The following is a 16,757-nucleotide window of genomic DNA, read 5'->3' as shown; positions in this document are numbered from 1 at the left end:
TAAAGATCACCAAGGACTTAGTATTTTATTGGGATAGCTGGTTTTAGAAACAAATTCATACCAAACGTTAAAATAAAATAGATACATTTTAAAACAATTTTTAACTATTAAAATATCCAAGTTTTCAAGTAGATGGACACTAGTAATTGAATACGATTTAATCAACCATTTTTATCAAGAGCCCGCTATGTGATAATTTTAAAAAGAAAAACTAGAAACTATGTGATATTAATTAATACAAGGCGAAATTTCTTCTAAGAGCCATTATCATCTATCATTCAGATCCTCTAACAAACACAAAACAAGGATTCCTGTAGGTAAAATAGTTTAAAAATTATTCTTTAAAAGTACACCTAATATTATATATAAAATATAGTAAATGATTAAATTTTACAATATTACATAACAAGCAAGCTGAACAAAAAGACCAAGATAGTAAACAATGATTGATACAATTCTGAAGAGTGAAGTAAAGGTTTCTCTACTGGTAGAAAGTATAGACTGTTTAAAGCTTATACAAGTACAAGAGTGACAGAACAAATGACTTTGGGAATTTCTCCATGAAATCCAGCTGGTCCTAAAAAAAGTTCTTCCACTTTTAAATACAATAACAACATAACAAAAGGAAATGCTGGATATAAAATTCTATTAAACAAAAAATTTGCTCTAAAAGCATGATATAAGAAATTAATTTGATCAGGAACAAGACAAGGACGTCCACTCTCAACACTTCTATTCAACACTGTTGAATAGAGATTCTAGTCAGGGCAATTAGGCAAGAAAAAGAAATAAAGCAATCCACATTGGAAGGTAGAAGTTATACTACCTCTATTCACAGATGACATGATCTTATATACAGAAAATCCTAAGGGGTCCACTATAAAAAAAATTATTAGAACCAATAAATGAGTTCAGCAAGGCTATTAGGATACAAGATCAATATACAAAAATCAACTGTATTTCTATACATAAGCAATGAACACTAAGAAAATGAAATTAAGAAAACAATTCCATTTATAACAGTATCAAAAGGAAAAAAAACTTAGAAATAAATTTAACAAAACAAGTTCAAGGCTTATACACTAAACACAACAAAATATCATTATAAGAAATTAAACACCTAAATAAATTGAAAGACGTCCCATGTTCATGGGTTGGAAGATGGATATTATAATAGCAATATCCTGTCAAATTCCAGCCTTTTTTTTTTTTTTACATCAATTGACAAGCTGATCTTAAAATTCATATGGAAATGCAAAGGACCCAAAATAGCCAAAACAATGTTGAAAAATACGAATAAAGTTGGAAGACTCAAACTTCCCAATTCCAAAACTTGCTACAATAATTAAGACAATATGTTACAGACATAAGGATAAACCCTTAAATCAGTGGGAGAGAACTGAGAGTCTAGAAATAAACATTATATGTATGATCTACTGATTTTCACCAAGAATGATAATTCAAAGGAGAAAGAATAATCTTTTAACAAATGGTACTGCGATAACTGGATATTTGCATACAAAATAATGAAGTTGCACCCCTTCTTCAGACCACACACAAAAATTAACTCAAAATGAGTCATAGACCTGCAGAACTAAAACTATAAACTCTTAGAGGACAACACAGGAATAACTTTTCATGACACCAAAAGCACAAGAAACAAAAGAAAAAAATGGATTTTGTCAAAACTAAAAACTTTTATGCTTCAAAGAACACCATGAACAAAGTAAAAAGACAACCCACAGAATGAGACAATATTTTCAAATCTTGTATCTGCTAAGGGACTAACATCTAGAGTAAAGAACTCTTAAAACTCAACAATACAAAGATAAACCAACCTAAAATGGGCAAAGAATCTGAATAGATATTTCTCCAAAGCAGGTACACCAATGGCCAACAAGCACATGAAAAGATGCTCAACATCTTTAGTCATGAGGGAGATGCAAATCAAAACCACAATAAGATATCACTTCACACCTACCAGGATAGCTAGAATCAAAAAAAAAAAGAAAAGAAAGAAAGAAAAGAAAAAAGAAAGAACGAAAAAAGAAAAATAACAAGTGTAAAGAAGTAGAGAAATTACAACTCATACATTGCTGGTGGGAAGTAAAAAGATGTACTCGCTTTGGAAAACAGCTTTGCAATTCCTTGAAAAGTTAAACATGGAGTTACCATAAGACCAAGCAATTCCACTTCTAGGTATATATCCAAGAGAACTGAAAACATGTCCACACAAAAATCTGTACAAGAATGTTCATAGGAGCATTATCCATAGTAGGCAAAAAGTGAAAACCCAAATGTTCATCGACTGATGAATAGATAAATAAAATATGGTATATACATACATATAGAATTTTATTGGCAATAAAAAGGAATGAAATACTGGTACATGCTACAACATGCATAAACATTAAAAAACATTACACTAAGTAAGAAAAGCCAGACACAAAAGGCCATATATTGTATGATTTTATTTATATAAAATGCTCAGAATAGGCATATCCATATAGACAACAGGTGCTGGCTGCTGGGGGCAAGGAGAAAGAGAGAGTGACTATCATTGGGTATGGGGTTTATTTTTGAAGTGACGTAAATGTTCTGGAATTAGACACTAGTGATGATTGCAGAAGTTTACGAATATACTAAAAACCACTAAATCTGTACTTAAAATTTTTTTAATGAAAAAAATAAAAGAAGTAAAATTGAAATTAATTTGACAGCCAAGCAGAACAAACAGCGCACATATAATTTTATCTATAAGTACTAAGGATTCCTGTGTCTAAAGAAAGCTTAGAATATATTTTGGTTTCAATCTAATGACTTTAAATGACAAGAGCATTATACTTGTACTTTTCCATAAAAACAAAAATTTCATTAAAGACATTTGAATGTAAATGTATAAAGTAGTTTTAATATGTTTATATAAAAGATGATGCTAAATAAAACATGTAATATATCAAATTTGAATATATACAGATCATAAAAATAGTCAATATATCTTGTTAAATATATTTTAAAAATATTTTACATATAAAAACATAATCACGTTCTGGCTTTCACTCTAATGCTCAGTTATCACCATGCTTCATTTAATTTAGGCTTCTTTCCAAGTTCAAGTAGAAGATAATTATTAAATTTACTCAGTCTCTCAGTATCAAAATTCTTTTGTCCCTTTCCTTTTTTCGTCTTCTTTCTCTTTGGTTCCAATACATATAGTAGAATTTTATTGGCAATAAAAAGGAATGAAATACTGGTACATGCTATAACGTGCATAAAAAGTTTATTCCTGAACTTAAGAAATCAGATAAATCCACTAACTTTTCAAAACCAAGAAGGAATGTGATATTATCTAAATGTTGGAACCATCCATCATTTGGAAAATTAAGGAAGAGTGATGTAGAAATGGGAAAAAACATACAAATAGCATGCTTCCCTCAAGTACCCTATGCCAGGGCACAGAAGGGATCTAAGAATTCCTTGGGTCTCATCCTTTGGTTTCTATTATTTTTAAATGTACACGTAACAGCTGATTTTCCTAAAACAACTAGAGCACAACCAAATAACACAACCCACACTTTTGTAACTGCACTTACCAGTCTTCCCTCTGAAACCAACAACTCATGCATATCACTTACCTGATCCTTAGGCTTTTGGTCGTTTAGGGGTTGTAGAGGCTTTACTGGGTCATTTCTTTCCGCAGTGACATCGTCAGAGGACCATGTAGGAATCAGGTTTTCAGGTTGAGTGCTGGACTTAGTGTTATCCTGCAGCCTCTCCTTCGCTTGAGAAATATTGCATTTACCTTCTAGCTCATTAGAGGCATCTGTGTGTCTTGGCTCACTTTCTTGAACTAAGCCATCACTCAAGTCCCTTTCTGCAGGTAAGATGTCAATATTCACTCTACTGATTGTGGCTAGTGACTCTGTGGCACTGCTCATGTCTGGTTTGCAGGTATGGCCTTTCAGACTTGCAGGTGTCTTCAAAGGACCAATGTCTATGTGTTTCTCCTGGGATAAACCTTTGTCTTCACCCTGAGTGAAAACATGCTTCCAAGTTATAACAGCACTCCTTACGCCATATAAAAAATTTAACTCAAAATGGAACAATAGGTTCCTCAGAAAGTTAAAACACAAAATTACCATGTGACCCAGAAATCCCACTCCCACCCCAAAGGGCAGAAAGTAGGGACTCGAACAAGTATTTGTGCACCAATGTTTATAGCAGCATTATTCACAAGAGCCAAAAGGTAGAAACAACCCAAATGTCTATTAGCAAATGAATAGATAAACAAAATGAAGTATACATACAGTGGAATATTATAAAGCCATAGAAAGAAATGAAATTCTGGCACATGGATAGACTTTGAAAACATGCTAAGTGAAACAAGTCAGATACAAAAGGATAAATATTGTATGGTTCCACTTACATAAAATATCCAGAATAGGCAAATTCATAGAGGCAGAAAGTAGATTAGAGGTTACCAAGGCTTGGGAGTAGGAAAAATGGGGAGTTATTGCTTAATAGGTATAGAGTTTTTGCTTGGAATGATTAAAGGGTTTTGGAAGATAGTGGTGATGGTTGTACAACACTGTGTATATAATTAAGGTCACTAAATCGAACACTTAAAAATGGTTGAAATGGCAAATTTTATGGTATATATATTTTTCCACAATAAAAAAAAATTTTAAAGGACCAAAAACCTAAATATAAGAGCTAAAATTATAAAACTTCTAAAAGAAAACACGGGGATACATCTTCATGATCTTGGATTCGGCAAGCAATTCTGAGATGTGACACCAAACATGAGCAACAAAAGAAAAAAAATTATAAACTGTGCTTCATCAAAATCGAAAACTTTTGTGCATAAAAAGGCATCAAGAAAATGAAAAGATAACCTACAGAATGGGAGGAAATGTTTGTAAATCAAAAGCACATTTTAAAAAAGCCTGTAATATCCAGAAGATAGAAAGAACTCTTAGAACTTAATGACCAAAAACAATTAAAAAATGGGCAAAGGACACTTTAGTAGACATTTCTCCAAAGAAGGCATACAAATGGCCAACAAGCTTATGAAAAGATGCTCTGTGACATTAGTCATTAGAAAATTGCGAAGAAAAGCTATAATGAGATACTACTTCATATTCACTAAGATGGCTAGAATCAGAAAAACAGAAATAACAAGAGTTGGCAAGGTTGTGAAGAAATTGGAACTCTCGTGGATTGCTGGTAGAAATGTAAAATAGTGTAACTGCTACGGAAAACAGCGTGGTAGTTCCTTAAAAAGTTAAAGATAGAATTACCATATGACCCGGCAATTCTATTCCTAGGTATATACCCAAAAGAACTGAAAAAAGGTACTCAAACAAATACTTGTACACAAATGATCACAGCAAGAGCCAAAAGATGAAAACAAGTCAATGTCCACCAGTGAATACAATGGGATATTATTCATATGTAAAAATAAATGAAGAATTGATACATGCTAGGTGGATGAACCTCATAAGCATTATGCTAAGTGAAAGAAGGCAAGACACGAAAGCTCACATATTGTATGATTCCATTTATATGAAATATCTAGAATAGGCAAATCCATAGAGACGGAAAACACATTGGTGGTTCCCAGGCGCTGGGTGGGAATGAGGATAACTACTTAATGAGTATGGGGAGTTTCCTTTTGGGGTGATGTGAAAATGTTTTGAAACTAAACAGAAGTGATGGTTGCACAACACTGTGAATGTACTGAATGCAATTAATTGTCCACTTTAAAATGGTTAACTTTATGTTATATAAATTTCACCTCAATAAAAGAAGTTCTTAGAATAAAGTTATTACAGCACTGACTTCATGAACAGTTTGGATAAAGTAGGCTAAATAGATCACTTTCACCAGTATTCTTTCTTTACAATACACGATTAACCACACAACAGAATCTCCAGCAAAGTCTAATCATTTCATATAAAATAACTTGTTTAGATAACCTATTATTTTAACACAGTTTCTAAAACACATACCCTTTAAAAAGAAACATACCATTACATGTGTCTTGGAACCCTCAGAAGAGTGTGGTTGGGAAGGAACTACTTCATGATTTGATTCAGCCTTTTCAGAAACCACAGAAGCAACAGGCTTGGATTTAGAGTCACCATTTCTAATATTATTTTTGGAGGTTTTTCTTTATGAGGAAGAAAAGAAGAAAAAGGCATTGTTAATATAAGGAAGAGTAAAGGTTTTTATGTATATGAGGAAAAGTATATATGTATTACACTCCCTTATAAAACTACTCCATTTATAGAAAACAGACTTCTAAAAACCAAGAAACAAGAGTACTTGACCAATACTCTTCAAGAACAATCAAGGATAACAAAGAAAGTGAAAACTGTCACAGACCCAAGTTCACTAAAGAGACATAAGGACTAAATGTAATATAATCTCCTGGATTGGATTCTAGAACAGAAAAGGTATATTAGTGGAAACACTGGGGAAAGCCGAATAAAGTCTAGAGTTTAGTCGACAGTAAGGTAGTGATGTTGGGTTCTTAGCACTAACAAATGTACCATGACAACATAAGATGATAATGGTAAGAAAAACTGGGTGCCAAACATGCAGAGAGTCTCTGTACTATCTCTGCAACTTTTCTGTAAATGCAAAATAATTAAAAAAAAAAAATCTCTGAGAAATTGCCTCACGTACAGAAGTACCAGGATAATTTTCATCTTCAAGTATCACATGTTTGTAACACCGCCACAACTGCTTTGCCAAGTTTGAGAGTAAAAATGATTGGTATACTCGGCCTTGACATGCAGAATAAATGTATACAGAAATAATATCCCTAACTATTTTAGTGTGACGTTTCTAAAACTGGACTAAACCTCTGGAAAATTCAAGGGGAGCATGAAGACCAGCACTGCAAATGGAAGGCCAAAGGTCTAGTTGGTGGGAAACTGTAGACAACATAAACAAGAAGAAGATCCTTCATTATCCTCTGGGGCCATTCTATCACTGCCCCCAAAATTTAACATGTCACAAAGCAGAGCTCATGAAGGTCTTTTCTAGAGCTAAGTCTTAGATCCTGGAACAATTGTTTAATTAAGGCAGGACCTACGAGTCAAAGAAAAGAATTCTTTTTCTCTTGAGAAGTTATGAGTGAAGAGGTAAACTTATGAGCTTTCAGAAATTTGAGCACTATATTTTAGATGTGATTATCATCTTACATACTAAATAATGTAACAGGTTTTTTAGATAATGTCTCATTTTAACATGGTTTCTAAAACACATCGTTTTAAAAGAATCACACTAATATGTCTTAGAACCCTCTGAGGAATGTCAAAGTGATTCTCCAAATGGTTCTCTAGATTTCTGATTTGAAAAATTAAGCAAATCTCAATATATGTTCTAATCATGCAATTTTACTTCGTGTTTAAAAGAAGCTCACCATAAATTCTTGCACATTAAAATTATAGAAGCCACCCTTTTTTATTCCCTCTATACAGCCCAGCTATTTGCAAGGGAATCATCTTACGCCTTGGTGGCCTCCAAAAACAAGGAGATCTGGTGCTTTATGTAAGGCTGCCTCAGGATGCTCCTCACAGAGGGTCTTTCTTCAGGCCTTTTGCTCAACATTGTTCTTATCAGTTCTGCCAGCTCCGGGCTATAATCTTTTGGCATTGGTGGCAGCTACAAAGAGAAATAACACAGCGATTATGACTAGTGGTCTTGTGAGGCAAAGTAAATGAAGGCAGAGATTTTCTAATATTTATTTCAAGCCACTATCTGCATAAGCAGAAAATAACCAATATATTAATCTACAGAAAGTGTACTGGTGTCCTGGTTACAACAGCAAGTTGTAAAACTGTAAAAGTATGTCCTTCAAACCAGCTGTGCCACTTAAGGACTTCAGAAATAAGGGTATGAGTTCCTAAAGATTTATGTATCAGGATATTCACTGCAGTATCATTCTTGCGGTAGTTAAGAACTGGAAACAACTTAAATGTCCATCTATAGAGGACTTATGGAATAGACTATGGTACAATCCTTCTAATAAAATACCAGGCAGCCTCTGAAAAAATAAAGACTTAACAGGTACCAACCTAGAAAGATGTCCCTCATATATTAAGTCAAAAAAGTGAGTTGTGTACCAATATGTACAGCCTGATTCTGTTTCAGCTACTTTTTAAAAGTATCTGTGTGTATGTGTGCATATGTACACCTAAAGTTATATCTATTTATGACGTGAAAAAGTCAAAAAGGCTATGCATCAAATTATTAGCAATGGTTATCTCCAGGGGATGAAAATGGAAGGGAGAGGGGAATTTTACTTCTTTCTTGTTTGATTCTTTAAGTAGTAGAATTATGGACAAATTTTATGTTTTTCAATATTTCTCAAAATAAAAAATTAAATGAGTCTTGGTATAATAGAATCAATAGGTAATTTATGTCCTTAAATTTAATGGTGTGTAGATGCCTAACCTTGCAGAGGGCAACTAGTCTCATGGAACTAATATATAAAGTTGGTCACTGTGGCATTTATATCATACACAATGCTTTCTGCAATTCTTAACTGGTTTCTAGTGATTGTGATGATTATCAAAAGAGCAATGAATGCAAACAGAGTGGACTCATTTTAAATGGGGCTCATTTAATCATAAGCTGCCTAGAAGAAACTACCAATAGTCTCTGAGGGCACCTGCACATCCTGTGGCGACAGACAGTGGTTTTCAAAAAGCCAATTCTTCAGAACCATTAAGCCACTTTTATAAATATTAAGAAATGATCAATTCCTTTTCCTCTAGTTCAATCTTCCCCACAGAAAGGACCTACCATTCTTAAATATCCACCCAACATCAATGATTACGCACTTTTACTAGTAGCTACTTACAAAGTGCACTTAATTAAACTTGCTCCAAATATTAAAAATAATTAGTTCCAGAATATTCTTTACCTTTCCTTCAATAATCCGATAAACTAAAGAATTCATGTCTTTTGCATTGAAAGCATGCTTCAGGGTAGCCATTTCATAAACACAGCATCCTAGAGCCCAAACATCAGACTAGAAAAGAAAAATAGTAAATGGTTATATGTCAGAATGCCTTATTTATATTTTTACTCTTAAAAAAAAAAAAAGACATTTTCCTTAAACCAATTCATAGAGGATTCTTTGATTTAACTACTCCGATGGGCTTTGAAATTATGAATACTGTCCTAGAGACAGTGTGAGCTGGTGCACACAGCCCAACCCTACCTTATAGTTGTAGGGTTTGTTTGAGAACAATTCAGGGCTCATGTAGTAGGGTGTGCCAATGAGGGTGCTAGCCATATCACAGTGGTTCTCTAACACTCGAGCAATTCCTAGGTCACCCACTTTGATGATGTTTGTTCTTGTCAGGAAGACATTTTGAGTTTTCAGATCTCGGTGAAGGATGTGTTTTTCATGTAAATACTGAAAAGAGAAATAAAATTTCATTAAATATCAATATATTTATCTACTTATTTATTCCTGACTTCTTATATATCATCAATAATTACATGAGTTAATTACATATTAAAACACTATTATTTTATATTCTCTAAATAAAAAGTCTAATTTGCAATTTTCCACAGTAAAATAGATTAAGTTCCATGCATTAATTTGCCCAGTGTCATTCACAATTGTTCTCTGGTACTTTGACCATTATACTGTTTATCATTATATGCATTCAGTTAAAAAAAAATGCTTGTAAACTCTCGCTGAAGGTAAGAAAGCAATTTATACAAAGTCAGAATAACGTTCTTCTTGAACTCATAAAATCTTCAGCTTAATGTTTTCAAATATAATAAGATCACTTTTATTTAGAGAGAGTATCTCAGAATTTAAACTACAAGGTCAATTAATTCTGGACAAATGTGCCCAGTTCGAGAGGTATTTCATAAAAGTCTCGCTTTTGAATTAAGTATATTAAAACACAAACATGTTTTGCATTTCCACACACTCTGCCACAGGGTTAAAGCCTAAATCCCCACAGTTTATGCATATTCATTAGCCCAGCCACCTTGGGCTAATGACATAGCTGACTAGCTGATAACAAACATGGTTGTTCTTTTCTCTTTGTCAACTCAGGGCCCTTAAAATGGACTTTCCTATAAATAATAAACTAATAGAGCATTGGCTTCCTCTCCAATTCGACATGAAATCCATGTCTACTTCAATATGGATATCACCCATTCAGAAACATTCCAGTGCTAGAACAAGAGCAACTGGGTCCACTTCATAAATGGATTTTCAAAAAAATACATTTTTTGCATGTACTTGGGGAAATTTTTTCCTAAAATATGCCTGCCATCCCCCCTCTTCCCTTGGAGCAAGTGGGATACTGTGAGTCTGTGAGTCTGAACAGTACCTGCAGAGCCATAGCGATCTGAACAAACCACTCCACCACTTGACTCTCAGGCAGAAGCTGCCCTTTCTGCTCCTTGAGCTTTCGGTACAGATCACCTCCTTCGCAGAAGCCCATGACGATGTATAGCCGACCGTCCCCTCCCTCCCACGACTCCTTGTAGGTGACAATATTGGGGTGCTTCAGCTGAGATAATAGCTGGGCTTCCTGTTCAGCAGCTCGCCGCTCTCGGCTGGAGGCATTTCGGAGGTTCAGTTTTTTGATGACGTACTGCAGAAGAAAACGTGTTTTTACAATGCACAAATAAACCAGTTTTATAGGTTCAAAAGTAGTTAAGGGTTCTCCCGAATGTCCTCGAAACCAGTCTTCTGCAGCCTGTCTAATAACCTAGTCAAAGCACAAAATTGGGAAAAACATTTGCTATCATTAATGGTACTTTTTACAGGTTAAACTTATAGCAGGATAGGGGTCACAAAAACTTTCTGCAGACAGAATGGGTCCACGGGTTGCCTTAGATACTCAAAGGGATCCATAACCCAATATAGTTAAAAAATCACTGACTCTCAACACACAAAATTATTCCCACTTAAAAAAAAAATCAATATTCTCTAACACCTAATACACTGCCCTCGGTCAACTAAAAAGCACAGAATTCATTATTCGATGAACATATACATAAATGTGTTTTGTAAAATGTAAATTACTGAGGGGTTATTATTACAGCTAGAACCCCATCCTTGACTCAAAAAATTCAGTGACCCTCCCTTCCCCCTTTGACTATGGAATAAATCTCTTATGCCTGACCTTTTGTTCCAGGCAGAGCAACCAACACCTGAGACAAGGCAGAACAGGCAAGAAGGCTTTATACTTAGGGGCATATCTCCTCTAAGTTTGTCTGAGGCAGTCCTGTTGTTTTGGTGTAATTATTAGTAATGTCTGTCTCCTTTCGGTTTCAAAATTGTCCCAGTTTGTACAATATGGTCGCCCTATTTATAAACCATATTAATAATTGGCTTGTTATCCTGAGGGTAATGAGATAAAATGCTTTAAGCAAAGGAGTGGCGACATTAGATATAAATTTTGGGACGATCACTGAAACTGCAATGACAGGGATGGATTGGAGAAAAGCAAGTCATGTGGCAGGAAGACCAGTGGGAGGCCCTGACAATAGTTACCTAGAGATAACAGTGTCCCAGATTGGGGTGGTACCAGTGTAGATGGAGAAGAGGCCTGTTGGCTCAGTGGACAAATGAATGGGGGTGGAGGAGAGAGAGGAGTGAAGAATGACTTCCAGGTGTCCAGCTTGGGCAACTGGCTGGTTGGTGGTGCTACTCACTGAAATGGGGATAATAAAAGAAGGTCTGGCAAGGATGTGATGAGTTTTAAGTGAGTCCAGTAGTCTCCACATCAGATGTATGAGGCCCGTTGTTCAAGGAGTAATATTTGCCAGGTGCTGTAGAACTATAGGGTGTTTATTCGGGGTGCATATTACGGGACGGCATGGCCTAGTCTTGGTGGTCTGGGGCATTTGCCCTGAGGAAGTGCCATCAGAGATGAATACCCTTTCAGACCATCCCGGGACCTAACCTTTGGATGGTAGTGCCCTCTGCGAATCCCTGCGTGCCCCTCACCCCCATGACGGGCCCGAAATCCGCCGACCTGCCTGCCGTCCCGCCGGTGCCTCACGAGCGTCACCTCCCCGTAGCTGCCCTTGCCCACGACCCGCAGGTAGCAGTAGGCGGCCAGGGGCATGTTCCCGGCGCGGGCCCACAGTCGAGATGCGGCGGCGGCGGCGGCGGAGGGCAGGGCAGGAGGCCACAACAGGACGCCCGGCTCATGTCCGAGAGGCTGCGGTGCCTGTGGCTGCGGAGGCAGCCGGGCCCGGGCCCGAGCGCTAACGGGCACAAGGCGACGCCGCTGCCATAGCGATCCCCGCCGGCCCAGCCCCGCGCATGCTCCGGCGGCCCGGGAGACTCCACAGAGCCAAGGTACCAGACGGCTAGAGTGGTCCCGCCGTCTCCGGAGGACCCGCCATAGAGCCGAGGTGCCAGGCGGCCAGAGCGACTCCTCTGTGCCTGCGGCCACCCTCCGCCTCAGCTCCGCTGCCGGGAACTTCCGGGTTTCCGGCAAAATATAAGGTCTAGGAGGCTTCGGCTTATTGAGTACTTATATTAAGCGCTTTGCAAGTGTTATTCATTCATTCTGCAAATATTTATTGGCCGCGTACCGTATGCCAGACCAACAAAGTCCCTGCCCTCACGGAGCTCACATTCTAACGGGAGCCTTGGTGGTGACAGACTAAACTCTTAGAAGTAACATTTGTTTTTTCCCCTTTGTCACATGTTCAGCAATCCAGCTTATTTTTTATTCACTTCAGAGTAAATTAGATATATCACTACACCTCACTTCTAAACACTTCAGTTTATGTGTTGAGAAGTGCAAGGAACTCTCTTAGTGCAAGGACCTCCATCCTTTCCCCACCCCTACCCCGCACTAAATGACTTGACCAAACTCTGGCATGGCTTCTTACAGCTTAAGGCAGTGTCCCTAGGAGGACCCCCGCCACCCTTAAAAGACCTGCACATGAAAGCCTAAAGCTGCCAAAGGAATTTGTAGTTTGCACCAGCTAACACCTCCCTTTCCTAGAGCATTTGCAAAGCTTGCAATTGTAAAGTTTGTGTCCCTTTGAGAGGATAGATAATTACTTACCTTCTACAACCCAGGAGTGTCTTTCTCAAGGACCTGAAATTCATGCCTTGGAAATGTAAGATTTCTTCTGCCTACGCCCAAGAACCAAATTTGCCCAGTTGGGGGCGATATTGCCTCTGTTGAGAATGCATAATATAGAGCATACCATTACCCTGAGAAGTTAATTCATGCCCCTTCCCCCTTCCCAGTTAATCCCTAGCCTCCTCCCATAGTGCATTAGATCGTTTAATCTTCACATCAACTCCGTGAGGCTGGTACTATTATCATTCTTATTTTAAAGTTATGGAAACAGAGTCTCTGAGAAGTTAAGAAATTGAAAACAATATTCTAGAACCGCAGTCTCCAACTTTTTTGGCACCAGGGACCGAAGCGCCTATGAGAATCTAATGCCTGATGATCTGAGGTGGAGCTGAGGCGGTGATGCTAGTGCTGGGGAGCAGCTGCAAATACCGATGAAGCTTCACTCGCTCGCCTGCTGCTCACCTCCTGCTGTGTGGCCCAGTTCCTAACAGACCACAGACTTGAATCTATCTGTGGCCCAGGGGATGGGGACCCCTGGTCTAGAAGACTTAGGGCTTGCTCACTCCTAAACTCCCCTATAGTCACTTGGCCCCACCTACCCCCAAGAAGGCTTCCTGGAAAATGACTCATATTCCTTAGATGCTTTTCTTAGCCTTCATCTATCTCTCTTATCAGCCTTTGTCCCTCTGGGGAATCTTCTTGTTTCTTGGTTTCTAGAACTTTCCTGGTTCTCCTATACCTCTTGTCCACTCCTGTTCTCTTTTGACTGCTCATGTTCCCCTCAGGTTTGAGATATTCCAAGGTTCTGTGCTCTGCCCTCTGCTTTTTACCTCCCCCAACTTACTCTTTGTCAAATCCATCATTCACTATACAGACATTTAGTATGGGCCTGCATAGTGTAAGGCTGGTGCCCTGCCCTGGAGAACAAAGTGAATAAGACTAAGTCCTGCCCCTGTGAGGCTTATAGTCAAAGAGGGAGATGGCCATTAATCAATGAAGCATATAACAAATTATTCTCGCCAACTGAAATCAATGCCATGCAGAAAGGTCACTGAACCCAGCCTAGGCATCCAGGGGAGGTTGCCCCAAGCAAATATTGCTTGGGCATAAGTTTGAGAAAAAAAAATTTTCAGGTAGAAGGAACACCATGTGCTAAGGCTCTATGGACTTGTTTTGTGACTCCACCTCCACATCTTAGTGTGAACTCCCTGAGCACTGAGCTGGGCCTGCTTACTTCACCACCTTAAACCCAGGCGTTGGCATGAGGCTGGCACCCAACAGGTGTGAATGGATGGACTGGGGGTTGATAAATAATTGCGTGGAAAAGCACCTGCCTGTATGGATCATGAAAAAGTATGGTTGAAGTTGAGAGAACTAGAGGGGCTATGGCTATGAGATGGAGGGGCAGCTGGGGCCAGACCACTTAAGACCTAGAAGTGTGTTAGATAGAGAAAGGACTAGAGCAAATCAGCCTTTTAAAATGATGATTCTGATTGCTTCTAGGAAATAGTCTGTAGGAGCAAAGTGGAAATAGGGAGAGCAGCCATTTAGGTGAGAGATGAGGGTGGCTTAGACTCAGTAGTGACTGGGGACTTGGAGAGAAGTAAATGGATTAGAAAGATATGTTGAGGGTTGGAGGTGGGGGTAAGTGTAGGTGTTCTAAGGGAGGGATACATCCAATATGCCACCTAGTTTTCTGGCTTGGACACCTGGGTGGATGGTTGTGGCCTTTATTGGGGTGGACAAAAAGAGAGGAAAGCTCAGCCTTGGTGGTGGGTTACATACAGCAGGGGGAGAGAAAGGTCATGAGTTCAGTTTAGACATATCAGATTGAGGGACTCTGAGAAAATCAAGCAAGCAGTTGGCTGTGTGAGTGGGGCTGAGACCAGGTCTGGGCCTGTGTGCTGTCCTGTTGCACCAGCAGCACAGCCAACCTCTCAGGCCCCCAGGTTCAACCATCAGCAACCTCAGTTGCTTTCTGTCCACCCATCTCCTCACCTACCATATCCACAGAGTGACTCAACCTATCCTCTAATATGGGATCAATAACATTATTTGTCTTTTGAGGGTAGTTGTGAGCAATAAATGAATTAAGACACAAAAGATGCTGAGAAGTGGGCCAGGCACTAGTTACTGTTAGCTCTCCTCACAACTTCTCTCCTCCTCAGATCTCACAAACATGTTTCCAGAACCTTTTATGGACTAGACTTGGTGCTAGCCATCTTTCAACACCGAGTCTTGATCTCACCACACCCCTGCTCAAAATGCTTTAGTATTTCCCTTCCAAAAGACTGGCCACTTTCAGACCCCTGCACTGTGGAAGTTGAGCTCCACCCCTTCCAGATATCTACAGCTCCTTCATACTCCTCTTTCACTTCTGACCTCTCCTGGGATTCACTGGGTTTCCTTTAACATGTGTGACTTCTTTTCCAAGGCATCAGCTCACTGAACACAGCAAAGCCCTCGAGTTTCATCATTGTGGTATCCCAGTGCCAGGTACTGTGCCCAACCCACCACAGGGCTCAGTCCATACTGATGCAGAAAAACAGAACCTCAAATGAGGTTTTATGTTGATCCAGCTCATCTTTCACAAAGGCCAGAAAACAGACCAGAAGGTCATTCTGGCCTGGGGACAATAAACTTTTTCCCAGAAACTGCTCTGCAAGACAAAGTCCGCGACAAGCAAACAGAGATCAAAGAGGCCTCTGGGCGCCCTCACTGTATCAGGGTCACAGCAGCCAGTACATCCACCCAGGGCCATGGAGTAGATTGACCAAGGACCATGTCTGCCCAGTACACTGTGGCTTGTAGGAAACAGGGTGGGTTTGGGCAAAAAAAATTAAGAAATTGCAGGTACCAGAGGGGTCTTTGGGCTCTTCAACTCTGTTTCTCCTTTCTAATAATGCAGAGGGCATTCCTGTCATTATGTGATAGGCTTGGGCTTTGGAGTCTGAAAGATCAGGGTTTGAATACCTGCTCTGTCACTTGCTGGCCCCTTGCATCAGAACTAAGTGCTGAGCCCCAATATAACACAGAAGTCTCACAGGTTCAGAGGCCCCACCCCAGGAATATCCAGGGACACCATGAGGATAAAATTAGACAATAAAGGGATTAGAGCAAGGCATGGCACATAATCAGCTCTCCATTATGAAAAGGTAGCGTTCATCTCTGTCTTCCCTCTATCTGCCAGGCACCCCTGCTCAGGAGGTAGAACGATGGGGCTACTTCTGTTCTTCTTTCCAAATCTGGGCGAGAAGGTCCAGAGATATGAAGCAACTGTCCCACAGCATATGTCACCCATTGCGCATCCCAGGACTACCCAGACTGCCTCTGGCAGAACTACTGCTGGAGTTGGCATCATAAGAAACGAGACATGGGCAGACACTCTCTAAGCCATGGTATTTATCTCCCTGGTCAAAGTGTGACTGTCTGAAAAATTCATTGATACTTAAAGAATTTTGAAAATAACACTTAAATAAGTTTAGAAACCTATTTTTAACTGTGGCTTCTTGACATGTGTCACCATATCACTGGGGTTGCCCTGTGCCAGATCCAGGATTAGATGAGCAGCTGGGGTCTTCACAATTCACGTTGGCTGAGTGTAGTTCTATACATAGGGGCACAGTCTGAGTCTGGCCAGAAGTTTACACAGCTGGG

At 39.0% G+C, this 16,757-nt stretch overlaps 1 protein-coding gene across 5 annotated transcripts in view; it reads right to left on the bottom strand.

Annotated features, from left to right (window-relative positions):
- The window catches only part of NEK4 (NIMA related kinase 4), a 34,265-nt gene extending 21,112 nt beyond the window's left edge, over positions 1 to 13,153 (bottom strand). Inside the window, exons 1-7 of one of the 5 annotated variants that reach the window (XM_039867523.1) lie at positions 13,080 to 13,153; positions 10,374 to 10,640; positions 9,239 to 9,436; positions 8,939 to 9,046; positions 7,520 to 7,674; positions 6,031 to 6,172; positions 3,636 to 4,031 (exon numbers count right to left, since the gene is read on the bottom strand). In XM_039867523.1, coding sequence (XP_039723457.1) covers positions 3,636 to 4,031; positions 6,031 to 6,172; positions 7,520 to 7,674; positions 8,939 to 9,046; positions 9,239 to 9,436; positions 10,374 to 10,487 — 1,113 coding nt within the window. In that variant the 5' untranslated portion in view covers positions 10,488 to 10,640; positions 13,080 to 13,153. Of the gene's footprint in view, positions 1 to 3,635; positions 4,032 to 6,030; positions 6,173 to 7,519; positions 7,675 to 8,938; positions 9,047 to 9,238; positions 9,437 to 10,373; positions 10,641 to 12,029; positions 12,354 to 13,079 lie in introns of those variants that run through there. The other 4 variants (XM_039867520.1, XM_039867522.1, XM_039867521.1 and 1 more) reach the window with 4 other exon arrangements.
- Positions 13,154 to 16,757: the final 3,604 nt, after the last annotated feature.

Source organism: Pteropus medius, unplaced genomic scaffold (assembly GCF_902729225.1).
Source record: "Pteropus medius unplaced genomic scaffold, Ma_sr-lr_union100, whole genome shotgun sequence".
Classification (NCBI taxonomy): Eukaryota; Metazoa; Chordata; class Mammalia; order Chiroptera; family Pteropodidae; genus Pteropus; species Pteropus medius.
The sequence above is the reverse complement of the archived record's forward strand: the minus strand, read 5'-3'. Positions and strand labels throughout refer to the sequence as shown.